The sequence below is a fragment of the Hirundo rustica genome, chromosome 33 (genome assembly GCF_015227805.2).
Source record: "Hirundo rustica isolate bHirRus1 chromosome 33, bHirRus1.pri.v3, whole genome shotgun sequence".
NCBI classification, from domain to species: domain Eukaryota; kingdom Metazoa; phylum Chordata; class Aves; order Passeriformes; family Hirundinidae; genus Hirundo; species Hirundo rustica.
In genome coordinates, this window is record NC_053482.1 from 227272 (window position 1) to 240314 (window position 13043).

General features: G+C 52.2%; 1 protein-coding gene across 1 annotated transcript; it reads right to left on the reverse strand.

The window, feature by feature from the left end:
• Positions 1 to 2567: 2567 nt before the first annotated feature.
• LOC120764633 (olfactory receptor 14J1-like) lies at positions 2568 to 4824 on the reverse strand. Its single transcript, XM_040088633.2, has 2 exons — positions 4650 to 4824; positions 2568 to 3523 (listed from the first exon to the last, which is right to left on the reverse strand). The coding sequence occupies exon 2, from the start codon at positions 3498 to 3500 to the stop codon at positions 2568 to 2570; it is 933 nt and encodes a 310-aa protein (XP_039944567.1). The 5' UTR covers positions 3501 to 3523; positions 4650 to 4824.
• Positions 4825 to 13043: the final 8219 nt, after the last annotated feature.

The window sequence follows — 13043 nt, forward strand, 5'->3', positions numbered from 1 at the left end:
TTGCTTTATTTTCTCTGTCTCAATAGGACTAATTAACATGAAAAGGGATAAATCATTAGTCAATTGTGGTCAATTAATTAATGAAGAGAATTCTTTTATTCTGAACTAAGGTTTAATACTGTTTTTGGTTGTTAAAATGTATATATATATTTATATAAATATAAACATGAGGTAATAAAATATAGAACATTGTTATGACAAATATAAAAAACTAATTCTATATTTATTAATTTATCAAATTTGTTTTCATTTAAAAATACTTTTTTTTTTTTTAATGTTTTGGGATGTCAGTCCCAGGTTGGCAATGTCAGACATGGTGAGGTTTGGGTGAGCAGCAGGGTGTCCAAACAGGGTCAGCCTGCAAGGGGCTCATTTTTCTACATGCCTACACCTCCCAATGACACATTCAGCATCAAAATCACTTGGGGAATGTTTCAGTCACCTCTACAAAAATGAAAAAAAAAAAAAAAAAGAAAGAAAGAAAAAAACACCAAAAAACCAAAAATCAGGAGGTGCACTTTGAAATCATTTTCCTTAAGAGAATTCCAAACTGCCTCCAATCAGCTGCATAAGCCTGGAGACATGAGGACAATTGAAGGAAGACAAAGAGCTACTGAGGGCTTTCTGTATTTTTATGAGCCCCACAGTGGATTTGGGGCTGCGTCCAGGAGCCTCAGGCACTGAGAGAAGGTTGAAGAAGCTGCTCAGGGAGGCAGAAGCAAAACTCCAAGTCCCTTGGAGCATCACTGGGCCCCAGTGAGGGCAGGGAGTGCCAAAGGCTCCCCAGGCACTGGTGAGAGCAGATCCTTGAGGCCAGGATTGCAGGGAGCCAAAGGCTGTGAGCAGGGAACTGCAATGCTGAGCAAGGCCTGGGCTGGCTGGAGGAAGCAGAAAGGCCAAGCCCTGAGGCCAGGCCTGGCACAGCAGGGCCTGTCCCTCACGGGTGGCTCGGGGCTGTTTGTGGGGCAGGGGGATGGCAGGGGCAGCAAGGACAAATGTCATCAAGCTGCCAGCCCTGCCAGGCTCCTCAGGGAGGGGCGAGGCAGAAGCAAAGTGCAGCCCCTGGAAGGAAAGTTCCTTCTGTGGGGCCTCCAGAGGCGCTGCCAGAGCCCAGGGGACAAAGGCCTGGGTGCCTGTGGCCCTGCCAGCCCTGCCCAGCCCTTGGCCATCTCTCCTGCAGGCTGTGCCCCTGTGCGTGCTGCTCCTGTGCCCTGGCCGGCTGCACACGCCCATCTCGCTGTCCCCCCCAGCATTTCTCAGCCCAGCATTTCTGTGCCCTCCCTGGGCTCCCTGCACCCAGCGCTGCCGGCTCCTGGCACACAGAGCCAGGGCATGGCCCAGGCTCCCGCTGGGACACCTCGAGCACCAAAATTCTACCCTGGCAGGGACTTGTCTTTTTGCTCACCTCCAGGCTGAACCTTCCAAGCTGCACTTTGGGGAGGTTTCCTTCTCTTGCCACTGCCAAGGAAAGCTCTATCTCCTGCTGTTCACAAACAGAGGAGGGCTGGTGGGAGATCAGTGGTGGTCAGGTGCTGTTTTGGGTACAGTGACCATAAAATTATTCAATTTTTAAATAATCTCTGACTTTCAGAAACCAGACTTCCTGGCCCCAGGGGCTGATGGCAATTGTGCTCACTCAGGTTCATCTCCCCACACCAACACCATGGGGGTGCTCACTCTGCTCTGTGCAGTGCAAACAGGGGCTCCTGAGCCAGTGCTGCCGTGTCTGTGCCTGTGAGGATGCGGCACCTCTGTGAGCTGGGGGAGAGGCCAGGGCTGCAGAGGGGGATGTTGTTGGCAGGTGCATGAGGATGCTCTGGGACACTGCCCTGTGGTGTCCAGCGCAATGGGGATGGATCAGCCCCTGTTCTGCTGCTCCTTCCCATGTCCCCCAGGGATCTTGCAGAGCCCCAGCCATGCTGTTTGCCCCCACCCTGCCCACGGCCACCCTGGGGCTGCTCACGGGGCTTTTCTCTGCTGAGCATTGGCCTGGGCGTGTTCTGGAGAGAGCCTGGGCAAGGAGCCTGGAGCCCCCAGGCCCTGGCCTGAGGCGTCAGCGCTGCCCCAGCAGTGCCCATGGCCTGTCCCTGCTGCAGCCCCGGCACTGCCACCCCCAGCACTGTGCCCGGCCCCGAGAGCACTCAGGCCCTACAGCAACACCAGGGCCAGGAGGGCAGCGGGGCAGGGCCACGGGAGCAGCACTGGCAACACCAAGTGCTGCTGCTGCTGGGCACAGCTGCTGTGCCAGCACTGATCTGCCCCAGCTCTGCACACAGACATTGCTGCTGCAGCTCCACAGAAGGGAATAAAATGGGGTCTCCCTTGCAAACTTTGTTAGGAGATCTTTTTGTTTGTTTAAAAGCCACCAAGAGCACAGCTTCTCATTGACACACTTAGGGGCCACAGCAAAGGTGGAGAGAAACAAAACAAGAAAGGACACGAACAATGACCTTGCATTGTGAACATCATTGAAAATTAAAACTAAGAAAAAAACCCAACAACCAAACCAACAAATGCTATTAAAGATCATGTTTATTACAAGATATTTTCTGAAATTGGCAACCAACTTAATGTTTCTGAAAATGTCCAGTGATCAGTCTCCACACTGCAGCCTTGAGCTCCTGGTTCCTCAGGCTGTAGATGAGGGGGTTCAGGGCTGGAGGCACCACCGAGTACAGAACTGACAGTGCTAGATCCAGGGCTGGGGAGGAGATGGAGGGGGGCTTCAGGTAGGCAAAAATGCCAGTGCTGAGAAACAGGGATACCACAGCCAGGTGAGGGAGGCAGGTGGAAAATGCTTTGTGCCGTCCCTGCTCAGAGGGGATCCTCAGCACAGCCCTGAAGATCTGCACATACGAGAAAACAATGAACACAAAACAACTAAAACCTAAACAGGCACCAACCACAGTAATCCCAAGTTCCCTGAGTTTGGAGTGTGAGCAGGAGAGCTTGAGGATCTGTGGCACTTCACAGAAGAACTGACCCAGGACATTGCCCTGGCACAGGGGCAGGGAAAATGTATTGGCCGTGTGCAGCAGAGCATAGAGAAAGGCACATGCCCAGGCAGCTGCTGCCATGTGGGCACAAGCTCTGCTGCCCAGGAGGGTCCCGTAGTGCAGGGGTTTGCAGATGGACACGTAGCGGTCGTAGCACATGACAGTCAGGAGGGAAACCTCTGCTGAAATGAAAAACAGAAACAGAAATAGCTGTGCAGCACATGCTGAGTGGGAGATGTTCCTGGTGTCCCAGAGGGAATTGTGCATGGCTTTGGGGACAGTGGTGAGGATGGAGCCCAGGTCGGTGAGGGCCAGGTTGAGCAGGAAGAAGAACATGGGCGTGTGCAGGAGGTGGCCGCAGGCTACGGCGCTGATGATGAGGCCGTTGGCCAGGAGGGCAGCCAGGGAGATGCCCAGGAAGAGGCAGAAGTGCAGGAGCTGCAGCTGCCGCGTGTCTGCCAATGGCAGCAGGAGGAAGTGGCTGATGGAGCTGCTGTTGGACATTTCTTCACTCAGGACATCATGGGCTGTTGAAACAGGACATTGACAAGCTGGGAAGAATTCCCTTGAATCTATCCTATGCTATTTTTCTTGGAATCCCCTCCAAACTACTTCTTTTTTGGTGGGGAAATTTCATTAAGCTTTCCTGTTTTGGTCTTTGGGTTTCTGCTGCTGAGTCACTGGCTCAGCTTCAGCATTGCTTTTGATTTTTGAATTGCCTTTTTAAAAGCTCAAATATAAAAATAAATTTCCCTAAACTAGTCTCCATCTTTTTGTTTTGTTTTGTTTTGTTTTGTTTTGTTTTGCTTTGTTTTGTTTTGCTTTGTTTTGTTTTTTTGGGTGTTGCTGAATAGTAGAAGTTATCCACTGTTGGTCTGGCTCTCTTCCGCCTAAGTTGTGCCTCCTGGGAGCTGTTTCTCCCTATCCAAGCCTTGTCCCTGCCAGTGCTTCCAGAGCCCAGCCCAGCCCTGGGGGCTCAGCTCTGCCCTGCACACCCCTCCCAGCACAGCGCACTGCCCAGGGGCAGCTCTCTGGCAGCAGGGCCTTAAGGGCAGCTCAGACAAACAGAGATGCTGCAAGCCAAGGTGCTGCTGGTGCTGTCTGTAGGCAGAGGAGGGTGAGGAGGCACTTTCTGAGGGAGCTCTGAGGCAGATCTGCTGATGCTCAGGGTGACAGTGCAGGAGTCTCAGTGACACAGACACAACGCTGACAGTCCCTTTCCCTTTCCTTTATGAGAAAGCTGAGAGCAGCCCTGGCCATGCAGCACCATCTCCACAGCAGGAGGAATCTGCCCTGGTGGGGGTTGCTCCTTCCACCTCCACCTTCTCCCCAGAGCCCATGGGAGCTCCCAGACAGGTTTAGAGCTGCCCCTGGCAGGTGGCAGATCCCCTGGCCTGGCCAAGAGCCCTCAGGGCTGCAGGAGCTGCTCTGCACGACAGCCCTGGGCACCCCTGGCTGCAGCCCCAGCTTCAGCCCCTGCAGCCGTCCCTGGCAGCAGGAGCCGTCCTGCCCTGTCCCTCTGACGGTGCCCAGGGCAGCCCCGCTCTGGAGCACATCCTCCCCCAAAGCAGAAAGGGCAGCAGAGCCATCCTTACAGTCATGTCAGTCCTGTCCTGGGTCAGCTTGAGGAGATCCCTGCAGCCAGAGACTTACTGTGTCAGAAGTGGTGATGATTTCTCCATGAAGAAGCTCAGAATTTTCAAAAGGTGTGAAGATTTCTCTGTTAATAATCTCAGAATTGTCCTTCCTGTTGATTTAAGCCTCTGTCTGCTTATATTCTGTCAGGTACTCGCAGGCAGTGCCCTCAGCCCTGATGGGCTGGAAGAGAAGCTGCTCCTCCGAAAAAAATGTCTTTTTGAAGCTCTTCTTCATTGTAAGGAGCTGCCTCTGTGCCAGGAGCCCAGCCCAGCCCAGCAGCACAGCAACAGCACAAGGATTTTAATGATCCTCTCAGGGCTTTGGTATTGTTTACAGTTGTGTCAGTCCTTGAGAGTGTTGAAAAAACTTATCAAGAACTCAGAGTTTGAAACTCCAAAGTTTCTTGAAGTTTTAATGGGACTCACTGAGGGACACAACTGAGAAAGTGTCCCCAGGTTCCAGTTAGAGCAGAACACTGCAGGCAGTGATGACAGGTGAGGACAAACAAGGCAAAGGTGTCTCTGATGCTGAGCAAACCTGGATGTGTTTCAGGAATGCAAAGGGCCAAGGCCTGAGCCCCAGCCCCTGCCAAGGCAGATCCTGTCCCTCCCTCAGTGCTCAGGGCTCTTCCCGGGACACTGGGATGTGGGGATGTGCAATGCCAAGGGCAGCACCATGGGGCGGCCCCTGCCAGGCTGCTGAGCAGGGACAAGGAGGCAATGAGGCCCCAGGCCTGCCAGGGTCACTTGTCTCCTGCTCATGGCTCAGGCCCAGGGCCAGCAGCCATGGCCCAAGTGCTGCAGGAGTTGGCTGTGTCAGGGCCTTTCAGCTGCTGCCCATCCCTGTGCCCTCTCCAGCCCAGGCTGTCCTACGGTGTCCATGCCCTGCGCCTCTGTCCCTGCAGGCTGTCGTCATCCCCCGGCTGCCCCACCTCGCTGGCCCCTTCCTTTGCTGACAGCTCTGTGTCCTGCCTGCCTCTGCCTGGGCACACAAAGCCTTGGGCATGAAACCAGGAGGGTTAATTCGACTTTTACCATGCTTGTGAAGTTTTAGCATGGGAACAAGGCAGGCAGGGCCTGCTTTCCCTGCATGGACAGTTGGAAGACAAGTAGAAGACATGTATTTCAAGAGTGCAAGAAAACAGAAGGAGTGAATCTGGAACTATGTGCGGGTTTTATGGTAATGGCTAAATTGTAACACACATGTAGCAAGTCTATATAAGTAACACTCTTTTAGAATCATATGTCCATGGATACCACACAGTGGTCCTCAAGGCTGAGTAAGTGATACCCTCTTACTTGCAAATTAGTCATCAGGACCCTTATTCTGATATTTGGTAAATTTGGTTACAGCAGGGCCTCACTGAATCGAAGATTCTACTGTGATACCTTGGAACCTCATGGAAGCAAAATTCTTTTTGACACAGCAGGCCACATAGACCCAATGGTTCGTTGTGATACTGCAGATCCAAGGAGACCATTGTGACACTCTGGAACCTCATGGAGCCCAGGGGCCCTTGTGACACTGAGAAACCTCATCTAATCAAAAGTACAGTGTGAAAGAGAAAGATTTCATGGAACCAGGAGCCCATTGTTACACTGTGGGGCCCTGTGGAGCCAAGGGGACCACAGTGACATTGTGGGGCCTCATGGAACAATGGAGACTCTTCTGACACTTTGGGACCCACTGGAACCAAGGGGCCATTATAGCATGGCAGGGCCTCATGGAATCAAGGGGGCTGCAGTGAACACTGTGAGTGTCCATGGGATGAAGGGTCCATTCTGACACCGTGGAACCAAGGATACCATTGTGACACCATGGGGCATCATGGAACCCAAGGTCCATTGTGACACAGCAGAGCCTCATGAAACCCTGGAGGCCATTTGTACACATTGAGGCCCTGTGAAACCAAAGGGCCATTGTGGCACATCAGAGCCTTGTGGATGAGCCAAAGGGCCATAGTGACACTGTGGGGCTTAATGGAACCAGGGGAAAATTTTGGTACTGTGTTGCACCATTGAACCGAGGAGATCATTGTGACACTGCAGTGCTCCATGGAACTAAGGATTCATGGAACAGTGCGGGACCCCAAGGAACAAAAGGTCCATTGTGTGTCATTGCAGGGCCTCATTGAATCCTGGAGACTATTATGAAACTTTGAGGCCTCGTTGAACCAAGAGGCTCTGCGGGACCTTGTGGAATCAAGGAGACCCTTCTGACATTGTGACTCCCTCTGGAAGCAAGAGTCCTTTGTGATACTGCGGTACCAAGGAGACCCCTGTGGCCCTGCAAGGCCTCATGGAAGCAAAGGGAACAATTGTGTTGCACCAGGGCCCAATGGAAGCAAGGGGCCGGTGTGACACAGCTGGGCCTCATGCAGCCAAGGGGCCATTGTGATCCTGAGGAGCCCAGAAGAACAAAGGGACCACTGTGACACTGTGGGGCCCCATGGAAACATGGGGCCAGTGTCACACAGTGGGTCCTGATGGAACCAAGGATCCAATATAACACCACCATTGTGACACTGTGGGGCCCTGTGGATCCAAGGGAACAGGGAACAGATCTGGATAGCTTGGCCTGACTGACTCAGCTGACCCTAGCATGTTGGGGGTCCCTTCTCCTGCACCCCTGAAACACTGGGGCTCTAGGTTTTCTTTTCTGTGGAAAAGAACCATCCCTCCTGCCCAGGCACCCATGGCCAAAATTGGTACTTCTCCAAAATTCACTGTAAGCCAGGGTTTCTCCCAGACAAAAGCTGCCACGACCCATCAGCCTGGCTTGCCTTGGCCTCTGCTGGTCACCTCTAATCTGCCCTTGAAATACTGGGGATCGGTGTTTTCCTTCCTATGGGAAGGAACTGGCCTGCTCATGCAGGTGTTCATGGCTGAAATTGGGATTCTGCCCTCAAAATTCCATATATCCGAGATATAGAATCCAAGGTATTTATTCCATTGCTCCCAGATGAAAGCTGCTGGGACACAGAGCTCTGGTTTGCCTTGGCCTCTCCTGGCTGCCATTTATCAGCCCCTGAAACACTGGGGCTCTGTGCTTTCTTTCCTGTGGAGACTGTGGTGACACTTCAGGGCCTCATGGATCTGAGGGACCATTGTTATACTGTGGGAATTCATGGAAACACGGGGATCATTGTGGCACTGTTGGGCTGCATGGTCCCAAGGGGCCAGTGTGAAGCAGCAGGGCTTTGTGGAACCACGAGGCCATTGCTGCATTACAGGGCCTGGTGGAACCAAAGGGCCACTGTGATCCTGCAGGGCACCATGGATCCATGAAGACCCCATTATGGCATTGCAAGGCCCCATGGAATCATGGAGACCATGGTGACACTGCAGGGCCCCACAGAACCAAAGGGCCACTGTGACCCTGCTGGGCCTCATGGAAGCAAGGGGGGATGGAACTTATCTTGCTGCTTTGGGCTCCCAGGGGCCACCTGACAGGTCCAGCTGATCTTGGAATGCTGAGGGCTGCCTCTCATCATGGTGGGCTTAGTGCTTCCCTTCCTATGGAAAGGAATAATCTGTCTTCCCTGGTGCCTGTAGCAAAACTTGACACTCCCACTGAAAAATTCCCTCTATGCTCTATGCAAGGGTTTTCCCAGAAAAAAAAGCTGCCAGGACAGAGAGCTCTGGCTGGCCTTGGCCTCTGGTGGTCACCTGTCATCTCAAGGAAGCCCTGAGGAAAGGATTTGAACAGGTTTGACTACTGGAACATCAATGAGTCTCTCATCCTCTGAAAAACTCAGATGCTCTTCTGATCATTTGTTCTTTTTTTTTCTCATTCTGTATTATGCATGAAATACTGTTTTAGGATTAAAAGAAATATATTCTTATCACTCTGTCAGTGTTCTCTGACACAAAACAACACTACATACAGATCCAGGTCACCTGCATAAGCAAATAAAGAATCTAGCAGGAATGATTTGTCTCTGCTCCCATCTGTCCCATCTCCTCTGGAGCTGGAGGTGCAGCCCCAGCACTTGGAGGCTCCAGGGGTCACAAGCTCAGCTCCCACACAGAGAACTTGTGGACCCTGTGGTGCTTTTCTTGGCCCCTGCACGCTCACACAGGCTGAGATGGACACTGATGGTTTCTGTGCCAGGCTCTCTCAGCCCAGCCCAGCTCCCTCCAAGCTCTGCCAGCTGCCCTGAGCTCTCTGCAGCACCAAGGGCCTCTCCCCAGCACAGCCCAGCCGGCTCTGGCCCCACAGCTCTGCTCAGGGCAGGCTGCTCTGGGCAGGGGCCCCACGGCCTCAGCCCCTCGGAAGGGCACAGCAGCAGCTGCAGCTCCGAGAGGGCTCAGCCCCAGCCATGGGGGAAGGTGCCTGGCCAAGGGAAAAGGAGGCTCCCTGGGTGCCCTGCTCTCCTCTCCAGGACATCCTGAGAGCTCTGCAGCCCCTGCTGCCATCCCATCTGCCCAGGCCAGCACAACAGCCCCGGCCTTGTGGCCCTCAGGAGCTGTTCCTGCTCCAGGCCCAGGGCCCATCCCAAAGCTGGGGCAGCCAGAAAGCTGTGCCCATTTCTGTTCATTCCTGACATGATGAGGATAGGTCATCAGCAACCTGGTGGTTGTAATGAATTTTACTTTTCCAAAGGCCTCTTCCTGAGATCTTCAGTTGAGAAATTTGTTGACAAAAGCTCATTAACATTTGTTGAAAACACCAAAACTTGAAAAGCCCATGGGATTCATTCAAGTCTTCAATTCTTCTGTGGTTAATTAGAAGTTTCTGCAGTTTTCAGAAGTGTATTCAAAGTGAATATACTATATTAAAAACAATGAAGAAATAGTTGTTTTGTTCTGTTTAGGTTTCTTTTCCTGTTTATAGATTGATATCAGCGATCCCCAGTTGATATTGATCCCCAGCACCTCCTAGTGCAGTCTGAATAGATCTGAAAATCCAGACCCTTCATGGCTGACAATCAATCACACTTTGTCCCTACCCCCACCCCACCATTTCCCTCATCCAATCCCTGGGACTCAGAGCAGCTGAGGAATGGAGTCACATCCAGGGGTGTCCCCAGGGCTCAGGACTGGGACCAGGTCAGTTAAATCTCTTGATGGATGATCTGGACGAGGGCATTGAGGGCACCCTCAGTCAGTTCCCAGTGAGCCCAGGCTGGGTGGGAGTGTGGCTGTGCTGGAGGGCAGGAAGCTCTGCAGAGGGATCTGGACAGGCTGGAGCCATGGGCCCAGGACAATTGGATGAGGTTCACCAAGGCCAAGGGCCGGCTCCTGCCCTGGGCTCACAACCACCCCAAATCCCTGGCTGTGCCCTGCTCCTGATCCCCACAGCCTGTGCTGTTCCCTTCATCCCTGCATTGCCAGGGACTTTCTGGGACAAGGGAGCTCTGCTCTGGGTCCACAGTGCCACATTGGGCCCTTTGCTTCCATGAGGCCTTGCAGTGTCACAGTGGTTTCCTTGGTTCCCTGGGACTGCACTGTGACACAATGGCCCCTTGGTTCCATGGGGACTCCAAGAATGGTCTCGTTGCTTCCATTCGGCCCTGCAGTGTCACAATGGCTCTTTGGTTCCACAAGACCCTTCAGAGCCCCTTGATTCACAAGGACTCTGTTATGGTTTGGATTCATGAGTTGTGATGAGGACTGTGAGAAAAACATTCTAAGGGCAAAATAGTTTTGAATTTAAAGGTATAAAGTAAATTTATCATTAACAGAGTCAGAGGAGGATAATAAGAAGTAAAAGAAGCCTTTAAAATATCATTTTTGTCCCTCAGACCCCTCCTCTTTGCCACCAGTAATGCAGGGAGACAGGGAGTGGGGTTTTTATGAGTTTTTTTCACCGGAGATATTTTTGTTTGCTCAGGGAGAGGAGTTTTTCTCCTGCTATGTCGTGAGTCCCTGCCACGGCCAGTCTTTCCAATGCTGTTGTGGTGTGGGACACTTCTTCATGTGGTGCAGTCTTTTAAGGATAGGCTGCTCTAGTTTGGCAGGAAAGGTCCTCTTTCTTTATCTCTAGGAGCAAGGGCCCTCTCTTTCTGTTCAGGTCTCTCACTGGATCACAGCTTCCTCTGGCACCTACCTGCTCCAGCATGAGCACTTTTCCCACAGGCTGTGAGTGGATCTCTGCATACCCCACGGACTTCACGGATTACAGGGGGACAGTTTGTTTCACAATGGTCCTCACCACGGTTTGCAGAGAAATTTTGGCTCCAACTCTTAGAGCGCCTCCTTCCTCTCCTTTTCCACTGACCGTGGTGCTGCCTTGTTGTTTTCTCTTACATGTCTCCACTTCCTCCTCTTCTCTATCTAAAAGAAGAATTGCTGCCAGTAGGTACCATTGCCAACAAGTTCCACTAATTCAAAGATGCTTGCAGCATCTTGTAGTGCCAAGTGGTTGATTTTGTCTAATTTCCATGCTGGAAAATCACTCTTCAGTATTCACTACCGGCCATGTGGATGCTACGGTGGTGCTGCTATTTAATGCCTTTCTTCATGTGGGGCACCGAGATGGAGGAGCTGCCATTGCTGTCCCTGCCCTCCTGCCCGTGGCATGGCTAGCTAGGGGCGGCCAGGCAGGCAAGGCTCATTGTGGGCTGCACCAAAATGGTGGCGGCTGCGAGTCGCTGCAGGCCATGCTGGGCTGTCCCTAAGCAACCCCTGGAAACAACTGCACATATGCTGTTTTGATTTTCTTCCTTAAATATGCCATCACAGAGGTGTGACCAGCTTCTCTAATTGGGCCAGCAGCATGTCCATCTTCAGAGCAATCAGAGATTTGCTCTACTCTGCATGGTGGAAGATTCCAGTAGCTTCTTACAGAAGCCACCTCGGTGGCCTCTCCTGCTACCAGAAACCAGGCCATGTAAAACAAGCCTCAGAGTGTCATAATGGTTTCCACAATTCCATGAGGCCCTGCAGTGTTACAATGGTCTCTTTTGGTTCCACAGTATCACAGTGGCACCTTGGATTCATGAAGCCCTGATGTATGGAATGGCCCCTTGATTCCATTGGGCCCCTCACTGTTACATGAGTTCTTAGTTCCATGGAGCTCTGTAGTGTCACAATGGTCTCCTTGGTTCCATGGTGACACACAGTGTCACAGTGGCCCCTCAGTTCTACAAGGCCCCAGAGTGTCACAATGGCCCCTTGCTGCCATGAGGCTGTGCAATGTCACAATGGTCTCACTGGTTCCATGAGGCCCTGCAGTTCCACAGGGGCCCTTTGGAGTCACAAGGCCTTGAAGTGTCATCATAGGCTCAGCGGAATCCCCTGCCGGATCACAATGGCCTCCTTGGTTCCATGAGGAACTGTCGTATTACAATGGTATCCTTGGCTCCAGAGTCAGAATGTCCTTGTGGTCTCATGGAGCCCCACAGTGTCACTATGATCCCCTCGATTCCATGAGGCCCTGCTGTGGTACAATGACCCCTTGGTTATCCAAGGCCCTGCAGTGTCACAATGGCTCCTTGGTTCCAGTGGGTCCTGAAGTGTCCTAATGGTCTCCATGGTTCCATGAGGTCCCACAATGTCACAATGGACTTTTGGTTCCATGAGCATTCGTACTGCTAACAACAGTCTCCTAGGTTCCACAGTGTCACCATGGACCATTTGTTCCATGAGGTTCAGTGGTGTAACATGGACACCGTGATCCCATGAGGTTCTGCAGTGTCACAATGGACTCCTTGGTTCTGCAGCCCTGCTGTGTCACAATGGACCTGTAGTTCCATGGGGTTCCGTAGCGTCACCATGGTCTCTTTGGTTCCACAAGGCCTTGCTGTGCCACAATGATCCCTTGGTTCCATGAGGTTCTGTACTGTACACAGATTCTCCTTGGTGTGGGAGGACAGATTGTAAAGAGACTAGAGATAGTGCTGAAGGCAATCTCGCCCCTGATAAATTGCAGCTGTACTAATTCCCAAGAGTGGGAACAGCCTTGCCCTTAATAGATCACAGCCTTGCCCTTAATAGATCCCAGCTATGTCCAATGAGAGTGAGTGTTATAACACATTGGGTGAGCTGGGCAAGAGTCAGATGGAGTCTGCAGGCTGTGTTGGGAGAAGAAGGGTCAAGCAGTTATGTGAAGGGCCGTGTGGGTCTGGTGCTCATTCAAGGGACAGAAAAGATTTAGCCAGTCCTGCAGGAGGAAGAGAGAAGGAGCCAGAAGGCTGCGTGGAGCTGCCTGTGGGTAGGCCACAGAGAGAAAGGTATAAGAGGTTTTAGATAATAAGAGACTGACACCTGTGTCAGTTACGGCTCCACCATCAACTGGTGCCCCCTATGAGGACAGGGCAACAATGAATGGTGACCCCAGTGTGATCCTGGCAGATGACTACAGACCAGTGAGACAGTGGTGGAACACAGCTGAACTGATCCAGGTGGATCAAGAGCCTGAAGATCAGAGCAGGTGAAGAGAGTCTGAGAGCAAAATAGGGAGACC